Genomic DNA, 20,431 nt, shown 5'->3' with positions numbered 1-20,431 from the left:
GAAGAGCTAGTACTAGATAATTTCAACTGGAAAAAGGCCGAAGGAAAAATTCCAAAGCGCACTGCCGCGGGTTTAGATGGGATTCCCGTTAGCCTCATTAACGAACTAGGACATAACACTAAAGAAGCATTGTTAAAAGCAGTAGAAAAAAGCTTAAAGGACGGACAAATACCGGACAGTTGGCGACAAAGTAGAATGAACTTAATCTATAAAGGCAAGGGAGAAAAGGACAAGATTCGCTCGTATAGACCACTAACCATTACATCGGTACTATACAGGTTGGCGATGCAAGCAGTAAAAATGAAAATAGAAACATGGGCCGAACATAACGATATTTTGGGAGAACTTCAGAACGGATTTCGAGTCGACAGGCGGTTAGACGATAACCTGTTTGTTCTCACTCAGTGTATAGAAATATCTAAAATAGAGAATAGGCCCTTGTACGTGGCTTTTCTAGACATCACTGGGGCATACGACAACGTTAATCAGGAAATTATGTGGGATATATTGAAAGGAATGGGCATGGGTGACGACTGTATACAGCTTTTGAGGGAGATATACCGAGAAAATACAGTTTGCATAGAGTGGGAAGGAATGCGTAGCAAAGAGAACGTTGAGGTTAGCAGGGGTCTGAGACAGGGATGTCCTTTGTCCCCACTGTTATTCATGCTGTACATGGTGAGTATGGAAAAAGCGCTAGAAGGTAGCAACATTGGTTTTAATCTGTCACACAAACAGGGCGGCATGATGATTGAGCAGAAGCTTCCAGGTTTATTTTATGCGGACGATATCGTCTTATTTGCGGACAGTCGAGATGATATACAGCAGCTGGCGAATATATGCGGAAGGGAAGGTGAAGCTCTTGGACTAGGATTCAGTGTAACGAAGTGTGGTTTGATGGTATTCAATGATCCCTGTGATCAGACGGTGTCCATACAAGGCCAAGAAATACCGAGGGTAAGTGAATACAAGTACCTTGGAGTATGGGTAAATGAGAGTGATAGATACATGGAGGTACAGGAAAAAGCCTCGGCAGCAAAAGGAAAGAGGAATGCGGCAATAATGAAGCACAGAGCGTTGTGGGGATACAATAGGTATGAGGTGCTTCGAGGTCTGTGGAAGGGTGTAATGGTTCCAGGGCTTACTTTTGGGAACTCAGTGGTGTGCATGAGGGCAGAGGTGCAATCGGGAATGGATGTAAATCAAAGGACTGTGGGACGCCTCGCGTTGGGTGCTCACGGGAAGACGACAAACGAGGCTGTAAAGGGCGATATGGGGTGGGCAGGTTTTGAGGCGAGGGAAGCGCAGAGCAAAATAAGGTTCGAAGAAAGGCTAAGAAATATGAAGGAGAGTAGATGGGCAGAGAAGGTGTTCCGTTATTTGTATAGGAAGAGCGTGGACACACAGTGGAGAAAAAGAACTAGAAGACTCACTAGTAAATATACGGCTGGTATTGTGAGCCATATGTGAACAAAGAGCGTTAAGGGAAAAGTCAGGGAGGCGGAGAGGATTTACTGGATGGCAGCTATGGAGAAAAAACCGGCTTTGAGTAACTACCGAAAGGGCAAAAATGAAATAAGGAGGGAGGCATTTTACGATAATTCAAGGGGAAGCGCTTTACTGTTTGAAGCGAGATCGGGTTGCCTTAGAACGCGTAGTTATAAAGCAAGATTCAGTAAAGAAGAAGAACAATGCACATGCTGCGGGAAAGATAAGGAAACGGCGGAGCATGTTCTGATTGAATGTGGAGATATCCACCCAGGTGTACGTTTGGGCACGAGCCTACAGGAAGCCTTGGGTTTTAGGGACAACAATGGAAAGCTGAACACACCCGCGATTGAAATAAGTAAGAGACGGTTAGAGTATTGGTGGCAGAAAATTAGAGAGAAAGGACAAAAATAAATATTGGAAAAATAAAATATGGACAGTGTGCCGTAAATGGCAGAGAACTTAAGCTGAAAATTTACCTTTTTTCCATTAAGATAGAATTTATCGAAGTAGAGGCATTAGGCCAACATAAAAAAAAAAAAAGATTTTTTTTTTTCGTCGAGCCTGGTGGCATACTTGTCACCACCCCGTTATAAAGGGGACGCTCATAGCATCCATCCATCCATCCTATGGGAGCTGCAACACAGGATGCTTCAGCGAGCATGGGAATGATGGGTAGTACACACATTTGTCTAATATTCCTACTGCTGGCCTGCTTCTGGCTCCATGTGTGTTCGTGTGGCTTGAAGCTGTTTTCTCACGAAACAAGTATAATCAAATAATCAGCGGTTGCGCGTCACCATTTTCTTTTTTTTTTTACTTACTTTCCAAATTGGCTCACGAAGTTCAAAAGCGTTCAATCTTTCTTTCAAAACAAAACCGAAACACAGCAATAAACGAAGACGCAAGATCGATTCGCCGCCCTCAAGTACGAAGACTAGGCAAATGTGAGTACTACCCACACCTTTTCCTTCCTCCGTGACTACCCACCATTCCCATGGTCGCTGGACGATCGCAGCGCCAGAGTGCCCTCTAGTTAATTTTGAGAAACTCTATGGGTTCGGCACAGGCCGGCCGGCTCACGCAGGTGGTTCAAAGGCGGAAGAGCACCTACCGCAAGCTCTGACGTTTCGATCACGTGTTGGGTCGACAAGATGGACTTCACTCGTGTGACGTAATGTTCCCTCCTCTCTTATCATTTCTCCATGAACTCCACACACTGGCGTCGCCCCCACGACGCCTTCGTAACCGACGTTTGAGTCACTTGCACACGACACGACTGCTTCGGAACACTGCACGGCTTCTTTCGGAAATTGACGGTAATGACAAACGGCGGAATTCGGAACCGACACGATGAGACACGAAGCAGGCTAACTATAAGAAACACTTATAACCACAACGGTGAGCTTAATGTCCCTATAACAACAGTCTATACAACGTACCTTCGTGAAGCTAAAGGGAAAGAGAGCAAAAGAAAACAAGAATATTCCGCTTGCACATCCCTACTTCGGCCATGTATCTGTTTTATGGAATCTGCTGGGACGATTTCGCACATACACCTATACCTCACGTGACATCGAGAGATAGAGAGAGAGAGAGAGAGATAGAGATAGAGATAGAGAGAGAGAGAGAGAGAGAGAGAGAGAGAGAGAGAGAGAGAGAGAGAGAGAGAGAGAGAGAGAGAGAGAGAGAGAGAGAGAGAGAGAGAGAGAGAGAGAGAGAGAGAGAGAGATGGACTGAAGTAAAGCGGCAAAAAAAAAAATGACGTGCGCGTCGTTGTGTTGAATGTAGCAATTATGCAAACGACAATCGCTTGTGCCGAGATATATGGAAACGTGTTGCTGATTGCTCTTTGCTCTCTTGGGAGCAGCAGAAACCAAGCGAACGCATTCTCGTTCGGGGTCTCTCGACGAGTCCCATTTTCCGTGGCTCGTCGCTAATGTTTACGTTGGTGCTCGCGAAACGACCCGTCTGCGCAGCTCGTTCAAGCGCAAAAAAGAGACGAGTTGTGTACACCATCGTTCGGCGATTTGCTCGAAAAAGGCGCGTATATAGCTCGAGAAGCAAGCTGTTGAAGAACTGTGCACGCACAGACAAACGGAGCTCACTAGAGCATCACAAAAGTATCTTTTAATGGGCCGTTCGTTCCAAAGCACTGCGATTGTTTCGTCTTCACAAGCGAAAGCGCTTTGTCCGATGAGATGGTAATTGCGCACATTGAAGTGGCTCTGTCGATATAGTGACGAGCGGTGTGTCTTGTGTCCCTGTTTTTCTTCTAGCTCAATAACTCGATACTTTTTTTCACACGCATGTCGGCATGGGCGAGAAGAGAGAGAGAAGCTACCTTCTCTTTGTGAATATACGCAGCGCCACATAATAACTTTGTGTGCTTGGGGGAGGGAGGGTGTGGTGAAGGGTTGATGGCTTGAGCTGGTTGTCTGAGGGCTATCACACACGTGAGAATACTCGAAACAGGATGAAGCACGTGCCTGCAGTAATAAACAGTGCGTCAGCTATTCAGTATATTATAATGAAATGCTGACCATCAAGAGCAGTAGAAGATAACAGTACATCATACAAAGTGAAGCTTGACTAGAAGAACGAAAAATAAAATAAAAACAATAAGAAAGAGATGCTGAATTGTGATGGATGAAATAATTACTGGCAAGAACAAACAAGGGACATGTGTTGTGGGTGAGCTTAAAAGGTTCTTAATAATTGTTGTGGTTTTACGTGCCAAAAAATACGATACGACCTTGAGGCACGTCGCAGTGGGGAACTCCGTTAAAATTTCAACCACTCGGTTTTTCTAACATGTACCTAAATCAAAGTACATGGTTGTCGCTGCATATCTCTTTCACTGAAAGCCGACTGCCGTCACCGAGAATCGAGCCAGCGTCCCCAGGATTAGCAGCGCAACGCTCAAGTCTGTCCCGTTTCGCAAAGGAATGCCACTAAAAAGAAAACAATAGTTGCCGATTCATACATCGCAGGATGGTAATTAAAAAAAATAAAACCTTGTACTTCGATAAAGACAGAGCTGGCGTATAAAATCGAACTGACCAGGAGCGGCCGGAGGAGCCAAATAACACGCGACACAACGCATTGAAGACAGCGAAACTTCCGGACCGCTGACCTTATGAAGAGAAGAAGTAGACAGCTGTCGTTGTCAAACAAAGTGATGCCTCAAGCATGACTTGTCACTCTCACAAAAACGCAGTTGCGATCGATCGACCTACATTGCGCTGAAGCCTTGCACAGTGACAGAAGCTCCTGAACTGAACTAGCGTTGAGAGCAAAACAGGAGAGACGCCGTGTATACTGTCGACACGATAGCTCCGTTCTCTCATCTCTATTGGTGGCAGTGTTCGAGATGTGCACAGGGCATATAATGACAGTTTTTTTCTCAGTAGTTGGACTATTTGCGATGAAGATCAAAAGTGGGGACACTTATATAGCCCATGAGCGGATGCCGCAGACGGTCCGTTTCCTGACAAATGTTTAGCGTCATTCTTCCCGGTGCTTTCGCATAGATTCCCGAGTGACGCATGCCCATGTCACGAACTTAGTTATTATGGTAATTTGCAACATAACTTGTTCTCACTTTCTTGAAGCACAAAGCGCGCTTGAAAGTCAGAGTTTTATATTTTCGTGCCCATCAATCGGATCTCGCATCTGTTTAAGTCAATTTCCCACGTGTACCACGCTACAGCACCCTTTGCAGAAAATGCGTTCGAACGTAAAATCTGTAGCAGCGAGTGTTGCAATTTTTTTTTATTAGGTTGCGTCAGAATTTCTAGGCATATAGCAAATGCGATAGTGAACACGAAACAAAGAAAATAACCGTTATACATGTATTGATGAGTTTTGACGGGTACAGCGACGAAGACGTCTGGCGCAGCGAGTCTGGAGTGCCTATACAGCGCCGGAGTTAAGTTCGTTTTGGTTCACGCACGTAAGCTGGTTATACGCGCGCAAGTTTCTAGGCAAACCGGCTTAAGGCTCCCGCTGTGAAGAGCAAGGCAACGTGATGAGATGAAAATGTAGGGCCGAATACTTTCGCTCGACGTAATATTCAGACATTTCGTTTTTTTTTTCTTTTTCGAGAGCAGCTAAGAAAGTTCGCCTTCTTGTCTACATGTAAGCGTACGGGAACCATTCTGAAAATTTTGTTTTTGGGCAAAGTATACACCTGCCTTCATTGAAGCTATCGTCGAGGAAGGCCTGCCGTTTAAGTGTGCAGCACGTATGTTCAAATACGAGGTATCGAACATGCACGAAATGTCGTTTGAGAGGCCGTAATTCAAGCAAAGTGCATTACTTAACGGGCGAGCGATATGGAAGGAGATTGATTGATTTGTGGGGTTTAACGTCCCAAAACCACCATTTGATTATGAGAGACGCCGTAGTGGAGGGCTCCGGAAATTTTGACCACCTGGGGTTCTTTAACGTGCACCCAAATCTGAGTACACGGGCCTACAACATTTCCGCCTCCATCGGAAATGCAGCCGCCGCAGCCGGGAATCGAACCCGCGACCTGCGGGTCAGCAGCCGAGTACCTTAGCCACTAGACCACCGCGGCGGGGCAATATGGAAGGAGAGTCACAGTGAGAAGACGTGTTATTATTGACGCTTCGACTCCACCGTGAGCTCGTGAACAGATGGTGCGCGTAAAAGAAAACGAAAGCGGAAGCGATGGCGAATCGGGGAGAGGGGGGAGCGGGGCACCCTCATTCGGGTTCCTGGGCTTGTTGAAGTGAAGGCAACAACACAGATATCGACGCGAGCCTGTGTGACTCTCTTCATTCTATTCAGTATCCGCGCTGCTCGCTTCACGATTTTAAGTCTCCCTATTACGTCGTAAAAAAGGCCAGTTAAATATACTTCAAAAAATTAATTGTCACTGCAAGAGTGGCTTAATAAAGAAAGATTCTTCATGAAACAGGGCTAGACAAAAAAAAAACACTTAATAAGAAATGAATCTGCACAATATGACTATGAATGTAGACCTGGCGCCAAGTAAGTTGTTTCACAATTGTTGGGGTTTAACGTCCCAAAACCATCATATGATTTCGAGAGACGCCGTAGTAGAGGGCTCCGAAATTTTTGACCACATGGGTTTCTTCAACGTGCACCCAAATCTAAGCAGACGCGCCTCAACTATTTTCGCCTTCATCGAAAATATGGCTATGTGTGTGTGTGTGTGTGTGTGTGTGTGTGTGTGCGAGAGAGAGAGAGAGAAAATAGGAGAGGGAAAGAAAAGAAAGAGAAATGCTTACGTAAAGGCTAGCCACCCTCCTAAGGCCATCACCCCCCTCCGTCCATGCTGATGCTAAATGCACAAGCACGCAAATGCAGCAGCCACAGAAGGACAAAAAATAACAGGTAACCTTTTAAGCCGGTGTTATTGGCGCCACGTGTTAGTGGCCACAAAATAACTGCAGAGTGGTCGCGTCATAAAGGGCAGCGGAAGTGACCATTAGTCACCGCTATGTATGGCTCGCTATGTGTTTTCTCTGGCGATGTCTACTGACATCTACATACAGCAAAGGGGGCCTGGAAGGTCGCCAAGTAAAAGTGCGGATCTGAGGATTGTCGCTTTACCGCTGTGTACTCTGTTGCAGCTACCGTACTTGTCTAACTCTTGGTCTGATTTGCTCACCCCGACGTCTTATACTTCTACCGACAGAATGTACGGAGTGACGTGGAGACACTGATATATGGCACGTGTATGTCGCGCTCCTGTTTACGTTTCGCGATGCGAAGGACAGATACGCTAAAGACAATGCCGGGTGCTCCTCGTAGACTACAATGTCACACGTGTGTACGATACCCAAAACTTTGCCGCTGCCCGGCTAACATCTATTAACGATAATGCAGTGGCATCATTCAGGCTGACATTGTTCAAACATTTGCCCCGCCGCGGTGGTCTAGTGGCTAAGGTACTCGGCTGCTGACCCGCAGGGCGCGGGTTCGAATCCCGGCTGTGGCGGCTGCATTTCCGGTGGAGGCGCGAAAATTCTGTAGGTCCGTGTGCTCAGATTTGGGTGCACGTTAAAGAACACCAGGTCGTCCAAATTTCCGGAGCCCTCCACTATACGACGTCTTTCATATTAATATGGTGGTTTTGGGACTTTAAACTCCACATATCGATCAATCAATCACCATTTTTTATGCTGCATAAGATGTACAAATGAAGTAGCCGAGGTGATATAAACCTCAACCTCTCCACAGCAAGATAGTTACAGCAGAACAGTGCTTCCACTTCCGGTAAAATTACTGATTGTGACTTGATCGCCTGACTTAAACAGCGCGCGATACTGACAGACATGTTAAGTAGTTGAAAATAGGATTGACCATCAGGTGGTTTCATTTCAAGTTGAAGCTGAGAGGAAAAAAAAACAAATACATTGCAAATATGGTTTTGAAAATTTTTTCAAGAAAAAAAAACGCGTTGCGGCTGTCTCGAATTGCTGCAGCACTTTCGCCTGTTGACGGTCAATACGGCAGATCGTCCTTGGAAGTACACGCTGTGAATATGAAAAACCTTAAACGCATAAAGTTGATACGCAGGCTTCCTTTGAAGGTGCTCCTGCGAAAAGGTGGACTGGTTGTGCAATGGCAACGAAAACGAAAAACGGCCTTAGGTGGACACTAGCGTCCTTTAACAGTGCTCTACGGCATTACAAACAGTCTTTCTGCTAACAAGGTTTGCCTGGTTATGGAATTGCGCTTTTGAGGATGAGCTTGTGGGTTAGATTTCCGACCACGGAAAAAACTCTCGTGTATCCACTCTCGGACAGCCGCATAGTATTGGCAAGTAAACTGACTCAGTTCCTTTGACTACAACCTCCCACAGGACTATAGCTGTTCGCTTTGCCGAATGCGATGTCCGGAATTTTAAGTTTTGGCTTTATATTATTGTAAGCGAAGCCCGAACGTATTCATTGCACTTTGCTTGCGACGCATTACAGCCAAAATGTAATTACAGCCGAACTTTTGTAAAAAATATACGCGTGGCACCCTACGACGTTGGATACGTAGCGTAAGCGCGTTCCACATTTGTCCGTTCGCTGCCCGCCATTCAACACATGGTGTTTGTTTAAATCTCACACGTGGTAGACTTGCACGTCTGCGGACACTGCGATACTGGAAACGAAGCCGACGAAGCTTCGAGAGTACTGAAACCTGCATCGTCTTCCGTATAAAACCACAAGATCTTAATGCGAAGAAGAAAAAAACACAAGTTTATTATGAAACACGTATTCTATATTGAGTGAGGATTCCTAATTTTCGAATCTGTTCAGGATGCAGTGCAGCTCAAGTTATTTGGCTTTCGATACATCAAAGCAGTCGCACGGTCCGGTCAGGTATATAATGCATCTTCGAAGGGACAATGCGTCTGGAGTGACATACTAAATGTATTCAGGTGTGTGTACGTGTATCTGCGGTTGCGACTCTGATGGTACAAAGCCATCCAGAAGAAATGCCAATTCGGAACAAGAACGCACGCAAGGTCTCTGCGTGCAGCGTTCTGACAGCGGTGTCGAAACCTCAGCCGCCTCACACACAGGAAAACCCGGGGCTGTCGACACTCGTGGCTTCAACTTATACGTTCTGCCACGCCGCCATAACACTAAATGCACAGTGAGGTCTGTGTGGCCCAAGCTTTGTATTCCAGATACAAGCGTCAGGACATCAGTGTAATCGGGCCAGTGTCAGGTTGCACCATATCGTCAGCTTTTATCGGCGCACAGGGCTGCTGCATGTTTTCTCCAAACAGCTCAAAAAGGTGACACGGTGGAATGTAGTTTTACAATGCGATCCTACAGTCTGAAGTAGCTGCTGACATTTGCATGGTTTCTGTGAACGCGAGAGCCACTGTTTGAGTTTCGTCTCGCGATTCGGATGACCGGATGCTTATTCGCGGTTGCTTTATTCACTCTGACTTTCGAATGGCCGAGCCTAGCCGTTAGACTAGTGGTTCTCAAATGGGAGTCTGTGGACACCAGAAAGTCTGTAAGGTCGCCTTTGGGTGACTGCAATAAGCACGCTTTAAAAAAAAGCAAGAAAACGCATTTTTTGAACCACGCGACGTCCCGTCACAATGGGTACTTCCGAGTTTAGTCTGCTTGACGGCATAGCATAATTGCGTTGCAGCAAAGCTAACTTAGGCTTCTCCTGTCTGAGGTGTTTGTCAAGGTTTTCTTGCAGTTTTTATGCGACGTATGCTTGTGATAATGTTTTTACAAGGCCTGAATAATTGAAAAAAAAACCATAGAGATACACAGCTTGAAGGTGGTTGTAGACCACACAACTTATTGGCAAGCTGGTGAAATCGAATTGGCGTGTCACTTTTGTTTGACCATTCTGTGCCAGGTAGAAATAAAAGGCATCTATTTCACCCTTCCCCTTTTCCGCTTTTTTCCACGGCGAAGAATCCCCTTTAGTTTCATCGGTGTACGAGTGGTCGCTGAAACATCTATGACTGAAAACCACTGCGGTAGACTGTGACGCAGCGTCTGCATATTATGTAACTCAATGGTGACGCAATGGCCGTGGGGACAAAATAGGCGCAGTGCTTCAGAACGAACGTATGTTCGTTCCTTTTACTTTTCTTCTGGCATTGCCGCTTTCATTTCACGCTCGCTTTTCTATGCTACAGAGCACACAGCGGCTATCGCTAGTCTTGGGGAAAACTTATGCGCTCATAGAACCACTGTGTCGCACAGGCAGTGAACATGGTGTAGTTTCACACGCGGGGACAATAGAACGAACAAGCGACACGCAGGCCTTATCATTAGTAAGCGAAGGAATGTTTTCGAACGACATGGGCACTACTCGAGAGTCGTGGCAAACGACGCTGTGTATGGGCCTTGTCCAAGCGACCACATCTACGGCGCTTGCCAGAGAACCTTGCTTGCCGACAAGAGATCCTGTGAAGGATCGCAATAGTAGGTGGCGTACACAGAGACTGCGTGTCAATTCGAAAATTCCAACACGATATTTTACGGAAACTTTCCGGGCACTAACATTAAGCACATCTTATAAGTGGGTGGCAATTATGTACAGGAGTCAGTAGTTAGAACCCGTATGTGAACTATCGTCAAACGATGGAGACCATCGATAGCTTAAGGTTAACGTGAAGGTTAGGGCTGCCAAGTATCCCGCCGCAAGTTTGAATAAATTCAAACCGAAGAAGCTTCGCATGCATTTCGATCAAAAGGAATTGTAGAGGGCGTGCGAATAGTGATGCTTGATAACGAATTCGAATGCGAATCGAACAGGGACCGAAGCAAAGCGAATTGAGTCCCACCGCGAATATTTTCAAATATTTTTTTGCAATATTCAACGACCGTTTTTTATTAACACAAACCGATGTTTTATTCCGATAATGACAAAAGTTACAGCACTAGAAGATCAAATTACGATGCAGAAATAAAACGAGCCGTTTTTTTGTGTATGCAAATAACTCTTCGGTGTTTGTGAACAATGTTTGCACAGCCGGTAAACTCTGCCCGACCAGCTGTGCTTCGTAAGATGACACGTTTTACACTAATGCCACACCCGTAGAGATGAACTTCAGGCTTTTGCAAAAGTTTTTATGTTTATTTAGGTGCAGCCGGCTTTTTGAAGTGGATTGTCCCCAAATTACGCCTGAACTGTCCAAAAGTATCCGTGTTTATAAATGGTGGCTTTGTGATTCAAAGAGTCTAGTATGACGCTGTTATATGCGATATTCAGACGTTTATGAATATTCGCGCACCGCCTAGAAGTGAGATTTGTTTCGGCCAATATTGGACTCAAATCCTTCAAACTACATTTTGTCGAAGATCGTTCTCATGCGGACGATCTCTTAATAGGCAGTGTTGCGGTGTAGGATGACCAAAAGCAAGTGAATACAAGATGGTGGTCTCCCCCTATCTGTACCTTCTTTTAGATACAGAACACAACGCTAGTGTGTTCGAATAACAATAAAAAACGCGAAAATGCGTATGGACTTTGTGAGAGAACAAGTATGAGGAAATCGCATCTTGTAGTGTAGCATGGTTTTCATTTTATTTCTTTGTAAATTTTAAGAAAGACTCTTTCGGACTCAAGCTTCCTGCTAGAGTTACCACTCCGGTAAAGTGTACTTGCTGCTTATGACGTATTTGGGGCGTTATCCCAAATTAGTGCGTTACATTGCACGTCGCGTCATAGGGAATCCAATAATTAAAAAAAATAAAAAATAAAAACAGCACAGCAGACCTCGCGGGGCCGTTTCTTTAGAACAGAAGACAAGGTGCTCGGATGTTCATTGCAATGAAAATAGCTGCACTTGTCTAACGCTTGACTTTGTGTATTGCACGTAGTGTGCTGCGCGTGTATAATATTACCTATAAATATATACTTGTACTTTAGCAGAAAGCTCTGAAAATGTGCTCATTGCTGTCTTGTACTACTTTTAAGTCTCGATGAAAATTATGACACAGAACCCTATAGAACCCTGTGCGCATAAGAACCAATGATAATAAGTACATCGGTGTTAAAGCTTACTTGTCTCTGTATTTCTGGGATCTTTCGCCTTTACATGTTTTGCCATGCATGTTGTGAACTGTATAGAAGGAATAAAGTAAAGAATCAACGCCAGCCAAAGTTTTTAGTTTTAGAAGTTTCAAGTAGAAAAGCAGATTCACGGAAACGTGTGGACAAACCGATATATGTTGGTTTGGAGGCCTCAAAGATGTAATTTGTACATTAAGGCCTGCTTTCAGAGCTCTTTAATTGCGTTGCACGAGGTGAAAGGTAACGCAAAATAGCATGAAATGCGCTATTTTGTTGTAAAACTAACTGCGAAATACACACATGTGCAGACATACAGCCCGCTATGCCCCCTCTTAACTAATAATAAAAACTTCACGATCGTGTAATAAGCTCGGACAATGTGTGCTGCGAATAATTTTTTGCCCTTCTTTTTTTTTACGTAACTTCAGCGCACTGTACAACAACAAACGAAACGCGATTTTACGGTTATACGACTATATATACGTGCACGACAGCAACGCGGTCACTACTGCGATATCACAACGGGATCACACAACATCTCACTGTGCAGAGAACGAGTTCAGCACACCAATGCGAGGAGGTTTAACACTATACAATTGTAAGTACAACTGCTTACAGACGGCGCAAACAGCGCCCTTGTCAGTCAATGACGTACGTTTATCATGATGGCACTCGTGAGTAAATAGGCTTGTTAACAATGGATCGCACCAATAACGAGGATAATAATAGTGTATACATTCGTTACTCTGTTTCACAAGCAGGGTGTTTGGCGATGACAGTGACATCAAGAAAAAGAACAAAGAAGGGAAAATAGGCGCGCTTATGCACGTTTACTGTGTACACTTTACAAATGGTTATGCTGTAAAGAAAGAAACACTGGTTTCATGCATCACGAAATGTGAAGTAATGACTATAACAAACCAGATGCGCCTAGAGCTTATGCGAGTGGCATCGTTTTAATCGTTACATAGTTGTCTATAGGTAAAGGTTGTCCACATAATTGCAACGTGGTAAATAAAAAGTGTCACGGGTTAGGAAACATCTACGTTTCTTGCCATGCTACTATGCTTATGATGAAAACAGCCACACCGTGGCATGAAGAAAAAAAAAACGGTAAGTGTGAGAACTGCTGCCCATTAGACGTTTACTACAAGGCTCTCTTACATTTCTTTTTTTTTTTGTTATGCAGTTCGTCGTCGGAACAATCTATTAGGTGATATTCACACGCTTCGCTATACTTTTGCCGACAATCGCTTCGAATGGGCCACCAGTAGAAGCAATAAAAAACGACTCTGTGACTTTCACTAATGAAGCCCCTCGGTACACATATCACCAGTATCAACACCACGTGCTTCCTGCGACGGCACTCTTAGCTATATCTGCACAGTCACCGCTGCTAGCATTCGTGTGCACTAGACATGGCATACTATTGTGTCATTCGTTCACATTACTGTGCTTCTTCTTCCTTGCGCCAAAATTTCTTTGTCACACTCGCAGCCTCTTAGAAGCGTAAAACAGTCTTCTCATCACTGAAAGAGGCGCTGAAACACGTTTTGCGGGGAGAACGAATGGCCGATCTCAGTAACAAGTACAGCTCAAGGAACCCCCTCGCCTAACAAATATCTTCAAGTGTCAAACATGAGCAGAGTTAAAGGCGACCAGAGGCTCTCGTTGCTGCGGAGTTTTCCTGCGGTCATGTTCAAGGTTGAGCTGAGAGCGGTATAGCGCTCCGCTTTAATCTTCCTTTTTAATATTCCGGTTCAAATGAACAGGATTCGTATTGTTCCCTTCGCGCTGTGATGGAAATTGCTCTGCTTCCCTCATTAACAGATGCTCGACAACTCTACTTGCGGCTAGAACATCGATTGCGGACGCTCGTACCGAAATCAGGCACTCATGCGTTGTATACGCTCGGGAGAAATTGGTCACCACCCTCCGTTATCGAAGGAGACTACAGGAAAACAAAATACTTCAGTTAAGAACGCCAATTGTGAGAATTACTGAAACAAATTTCTCACGCATAAGCAGAACATGGCGTAATTTATCTTCTTGTGTCACAAGTGTTTTAAGAAAAGTCGCGAGAACATTCCTCAGTCCGCCTCTTTCGTTTTTCCTGTGCAACCCGCTGCTGTTTTGGTCGAGGAGCGGAACTTCGCTGGGTGATTCGAGATATCGGGACCCTATACCACAGAGCTTCGCGACATTTCCGCTACAAGAAGAACGCACAAATCATGGCGTCGCGAAAAAAAAAACAAAAAAAGGATTTACGTTCGGCCAATGGGCACTCTTTTAAAACGACAGCTGTAGCCTGCTGTCCTATCTGTCTTCCCAAAAGAAACCTACGCAAAGGTGCACCACAGACGTCGAGCTTCAACGTGCGTGGACTCTTCGCCTTGTTTGGGAGAAAACAAAAGCGTGAACAGAGCTCTAATGTTCGCCGACAATCGCTTCAGCGCCGCTTGGGCGCTGTAATCGGGAGCGGCAACATTTGTTGCGGTCCACCTCAGTGAGCCAGCCAAAATGAAAGCCGCGTACGGCCAGGAAACAAACACCAGTTAGGCCTACGTCGCCGCCGGCTTAGGACACGGGCCTCCGGGCGCCGGCCAGCGAGGAGGCGGTCGGCATGACGGGCGACGAGTTGGGCGTCACCGTGCGCGGACCCAGGTCGAAGTCGTCGTCGTCGTCGCTGGAATCAGCCTCGCGGAGCCACGAGGCCCGTGCCGCTTCGTCGGCCAGGGCGTCGGCGCGGGTCTTGGTCGTCGCCGCCGGCTGCGCGAGGCCCCGGTCGGACGAGGTCGCCGCTGGCTTGTCCGCGCCCGCCGCGGCCACCGAGTGGCGGCGACGCGCGATCTCGGATTCTGCGGATGGATGGATGGATGGATGGATGTGGCTGTACCCTTTAGATCGGGCGGCGGCTAACGCCACCTAGCCGTAATACTTAGTGAATTAACCATTACATTTATCTTTTTTTCCTTTAAATAATGAAGTTGAGGATTCGTACTTCGCAGTGAAGGGTTTAATTGCGACCAGGAGGAAAGCAGCGACACGCATTGGAGAAACGCCCCGCTTCGGCTGCTGGGAAAGTGTGAGGGGGCACGCACGGAATTCGCAGATGCCAGCAAGCGATGAAGAATAACGAACACTTAACGGCGCAAAAGACGTGACGGGAGGACGTAAAGCGCTGTGCGTCTTCTCATTCATCCTGCCTTTTGCGCTGTTAGGAATTCTTTATTATGGCATACCGACACGCGTAATCAAACACTATTCTTTGAAGACGTACATTAACTGACACCACAATTAAGGAAGGAAAAAAAAAATGCTAGGGAGGAGGCAGGCAGGGAGGGCAACTAGAAACATATACAGATGGCTTCCCTACGCTGGATGAACGGCCAAGGGGAATAAAATAACGAGAGGAACGTTGGATAAAAAAACAGAAGGGAAAGAGCAATAAATGTGCTAACGCGTGCATGTAGGTGGCGCTATAGGATAGTCAAAAGCGGAACACATAGAGCAAGCAGAGCCCTCAAAGCGTTACGCGCTAAGAATGCATGTCTCGACAGGGTCATATAAAAGCCCTCACGCTGGAATATTTTTTAATTTTGAATTTATTTAAACTTTCTTCAAATGAATAAGATTATATTTCTTCATGTTATGCAAATTGACCTATTTGAACTCTGCCTTCGTGCTCTTCCTGATTTTTTTGGTCATTTCTGGCAGATGTATCGCGAAATTAAAAAAAATCTGTACTTTTTATTGCTGCGCATTTCACATAATCTATCATACGCGAAAAAGAGCACTTAGTCAGTGCTATACAAAAGCGTTAACATATCCTAAATTTAATTTAACAAAAGCTGCATTTAGATGCACCCAGACAAACAGACGGTCAAAGATGCAACCACCGGCTCTTTTCTTGTATAGTATACTTCTGGCAATCTTTCCACACTGTTTGTTCTTATAAAGAATTTTGATCTCAAGAAGGTCGATACTCAAACCCAAAGACAGTGAATTTGAAAGGTGAACGACTTCTTTCATTATTTGCTGCCTTCGTATATATGCACCGTATTTTGCAAAAATTCTTTCTCCCAAGTTGGACTCAAACTTCCGCACCTCTAACCAACAAAAGGTTGATGTTGTCAGGAGTGGAATGCTGGCAAGCCAGCAAAAGATGTAACAGCGGCTGATGGTCAGCAACGGCATCTAGAAGAGTCGATGTAATCTACAGTAATGTTTTCACCTCTATAATGCCTAGCTGAGACTAATTAGCCACGTTCAGAGTGTATGTATAAAAACTAATTAAAGAAAATTCTGGAGCCTAACTAGACACGCGGCAATCTTTTTGGAATCTGCAAGTGCTGGCCTCAGAGCCAAGGCTCAGTCACGATGCATGAGACATGCATTAATAAATAATTTTTTTTAATTTACTGCGATGCATATCGTTGTAGTCACAGCAGTATAAGTTGCACAGATATGTGTACACACTTGAAGAAATGTGGTCTTTATGTACAGATTGATTTCAAAATTCTCAGTGTTCCTTTTGAATTCGCCTAACAGTCATTTTCTTTTTCTTCTTAGTTCGATGTATTGGTTCCGAAAGCTTTCTGCACGTCAACTCGTTTTGCACAGCCCCCAAGATCGGCCCACTTTTGACCAAGCGACAATGCAATGCGATGGCAACAACGCGCGACATTCGACGTCACAGTGATGTCACAAGATCACTCACGTCATGACGACGTCGTATGGTGGCACCACCACTTGACGACTTTTTTCGCATCACTTGTGTTGACGCCGACGCCCCCGCAGGACCCCGCCGATCACGTTTGTGTGCCATAAACGCCTTTGGCAAGGGATCTAAGGCTTTCGCCTTAATAATGTTCGTTGGAAGAACCATTCAAGACATGCTAAAACTGAAAGAGCGTGCAACAGTTGGCTTCTCCTCACAATTACGCATATAACGGCAAAACCAGCTTTACAAATACCTGCTATACGTGTGCGCAGTTATTTTTTCAACGTCGTGTGCACGCAAAAAAAAAAAAAAAAAACCCGCTCTTTATCATCTCTCATTGCTCAGTTTCTTCGTGATTAAGTTAACTCTACACAGTCGCAGTTTTATCAAACCATACTTACTGTTCTGTCAATACCTTTATTTCCATCTGGTAAACTTCAATTTTTTTCCTCTTTTCTATTTCCGTTTGACGTCGGTAACGTTCTCATCTTTCGTACAAGTTTGAGTGAGTAAGTGAGTGAGTGAGTGAGTGAGTGAGTGAGTGAGTGAGTGAGCGAGCGAGTGAGTGTAGCTGACTTACCCAAGTGGCTACCTAGCGTTATGTGGCCGGATGCCTGTGCGGCGGTAAGGTCCAACGAAGGTCGTCCTCTTCGGCACTGCATGAATTTCGGCTGGCAGGGTGTCGACTTCCTGCGTCCATCATCAAGAGCATTGTGTCAGATGGTTTACAAGGACATTTTACGGGGAATCTCGCCATGCAGTGTTTTCCACATATGTATAGGCATCACGACTACGGAGTTTTTTCTTGGAGAATTATCGTCAATGAAACAGTGGCAACTGCAATGTTTAACTACAGTGCTCATCACAATGAACCAAGAGCACAGCTGATGGCTTCCCAAAACACTGTTATTGTAAAGCTGTTATTTTTGTGTCTAGTTGATTAAATATATCTAGCGTGGTATACATGCATAAATTAACTCACTTGGATATATAAGTACGAAAAAAAACTCTTATCTCTTTCTTTGTGTGTCTCAGTAACATTCTGATGATCCATCGCAAAAACGTCAGCAGAAACGCGACGAAGCGCGAAGGAAGGTGAACTTGCTAGACTGTGACATGTGATAGTAGTGTGCTGATCAACAAGGTATTGGTAACAACGAATAACTCTTCAAAAGAATTTTCGCAAGAACTGGACTATTATAACAATAGTTTTGAAATGACTTAATTTGTCTGAAATCCTGATAAGCCACAAACGCAAGCTATATGACTTGAGAGCATGCTTACATTCGCCGTGATAATTTGGACAGTTGAAGTGCATCTAGTGTTATAACACTTGATGGCCAGTGTCACATTTATCACAAATGACACTATCATATAGATTCGATGAACGCTTGTAAGTCACGATAAATAATAATATTATTATTCACATAAAACCACAAGCCCTTAGAAAGAAACAGCAGCATATACAGTTTTTTTCCCGAAAAAGCTACTACTAATGCGTACATAAATTTTCCCATGCCCTTTCATAATATTTTATCTTATTTGTTATTATTTTACAATTTATTCTACTACTTTTTGATACCTAGATTATACCACACAACAAATTTATTTCCAATCAGTATTCATTCATTTCTGCTGCTTGTACTGTCGTCTTGTTCTTCATCAATATGTTTTTTTCAGTTTATATTTTCACTGGTTGTTTTTTTTCCCAACAGTATGAACAATGTCGTGTCGAGCAAGCAATGTTACTGCAGGTATCATCACCTCTGTTATTATTAAAAGGGAGTACCTGTTTCATGTCAGATCAATCAATCAATCAATCAATCAATCAATCAATCAATCAATCAATCAATCAATCAATCAATCGACTTCACCTCCTGTCAGCCGTGGCCGCTCCTAGCAGCCGGCTGCGGTGCTGCTGACGTGCCTCTGCACCCACGTCTTCCTCCGGGCATGCGGCCATGGGCGGCGGGGGCGTGTCCCGTCGGTCGGCCTCTTCGTCCTCTTCCTCCTGGTCGTCGTCGTCGTCGTCGTCTTCTTCGTCGTCCTCCTCGTCTCCGCCGCGGGCCTGCCTGGCTTGCTGCTGTGCCGCATGGTGAGCCCGTGCGGCTCTCGCCAGCGGCGGCGGCACGGGCGACGGGCTGCGCACGTGCGGCAGCGACGCGGACCGCTTGCGGCCCGGCGGGGGAGTGGACACGGTGGACCGCGGTGGCGCCAGGTGCACGTACTCGGGGGGTTCGCGGAAGCAGAACTCGGACGCACGACGTCCACCTGCGACGTCAGAGACACGGCTGCCTTAGACCAACGTTGTAGCTCAGGGTTCACACCACGGACGGGTCTACTTCATTCTGCTCCGTATCTTTGAACACCGTTCAATTCTCCTTCGGATATCTTATGCAGTCTTTGTGTTTTTTCTCTGTTTAAACTTTTTCTTTACGCCGCCCTATATCTTTTTATGAAAGCTTCAGTGCTTAGTCAGCACTTATTTGTGTATCTTTCTTATCACTGGTGTTCTGTCATTTTTTGGCGCTGTTTCACAATGGACAATTACTAACTGGACCAGCTAATGCACTACGAATTCTGTGCCATCAAACGTATTGCATATTATGCTGCGTGTAGTAATCCAGAAGAGGAAAGTCAAAATAAGCATAGATGTTCAAAAAAAAAAAAAACGGGTTCCATTCCGACTCCATCCACAAATGCCCGGCTCTAACGCCATTTTCCTTATTTTAGGAATAAAATATGGTATATTTTATGGAATCAACTTTGGGCTGTCTGACAAGCCCAAGATGCCGCCCGGGTCATTTGAGACGTCCCCAGAGCCTCGAGGCACCACCATAATCGACGGAGTGTGGGACGGGACAGGAGCAAATCCACTCTTTCTACCACTCACCAGAAGAAAGCGGCCGAACTTAATAGATGAGCGCGCTTCATTTAACTATGCAAACTCCGTAGTTGCCACTTCGCAACTTCGCCGTTAAAGCCGCTTTCAGCGTTTAATTACAACCCCGTGATTTCAGAAGCTGTTTGTACGCCCTGATCTCTTTTTACAGCGAAAACTGTTATGACATCACAACTCGGGTCACGCGCCGCCGTAGTTGTCCGCCGCCACCGGTGTCTGTAAAACCAGTACTATTGACGCAGTGGGGTTCGAACCCGAGTGCGCTGGGTGCCAGCCCAGTATTCTACCACTAAGCCATGCCAGTCCTTGGAAGCTGCTATCAAACTTGCCTCAAACAGGCTTGATGTCGGGAAAGCAGTCACGTCAATTTGACTTATAAAGCGTTTTAAAACAGCGCAACAACAACCACTCGTCGCACAATGTGAATAGCGTAACGAGTGAGTCGTCCAATTCTCCAACCCATTACAAAAGCTTGTTCTTGTTCACCTATTAACTGTGGTGCATACCCACTTCAGCCATAATTCCTCATCGTTGTCAGCCACTGCATAAACAATTGGCACAAAATTTCTTGCAATTGTTTAGATACCACGCTTCTCAGAAGAATGACGAAAAATAGCATAGCGAATGCCGGCCTACTGCCCAAATTATTTTATTAAAATTGCCGTAGAGGGCATCAAGCAAGTGTGTTTGCAGCAGTTACATAATGAGAGTTTAGAAAAGGCTCCGAAAGGCCGTTTTTTTAGCCTTTGCTGTGACTGTGCTACTCCTTC

At 45.2% G+C, this 20,431-nt stretch overlaps 1 protein-coding gene across 2 annotated transcripts in view; it reads right to left on the bottom strand.

Annotated features, from left to right (window-relative positions):
• Positions 1-12,493: 12,493 nt before the first annotated feature.
• LOC119188186 (uncharacterized) overlaps positions 12,494-20,431 on the bottom strand; it is a 202,142-nt gene continuing 194,204 nt past the window's right edge. For both annotated transcript variants that reach the window (XM_075894730.1, XM_075894726.1), the window contains exons 3-5: positions 18,634-19,030; positions 17,340-17,449; positions 12,494-14,894 (exon numbers count right to left, since the gene is read on the bottom strand). In XM_075894730.1, the coding sequence (XP_075750845.1) occupies positions 14,614-14,894; positions 17,340-17,449; positions 18,634-19,030 (788 nt within the window). In that variant the 3' untranslated portion in view covers positions 12,494-14,613. The remainder of the gene's footprint in view (positions 14,895-17,339; positions 17,450-18,633; positions 19,031-20,431) is intronic.

Source organism: Rhipicephalus microplus, chromosome 1 (genome assembly GCF_043290135.1).
Source record: "Rhipicephalus microplus isolate Deutch F79 chromosome 1, USDA_Rmic, whole genome shotgun sequence".
Classification (NCBI taxonomy): Eukaryota; Metazoa; Arthropoda; class Arachnida; order Ixodida; family Ixodidae; genus Rhipicephalus; species Rhipicephalus microplus.
This window is presented reverse-complemented; position numbering and strand designations above follow the sequence as displayed.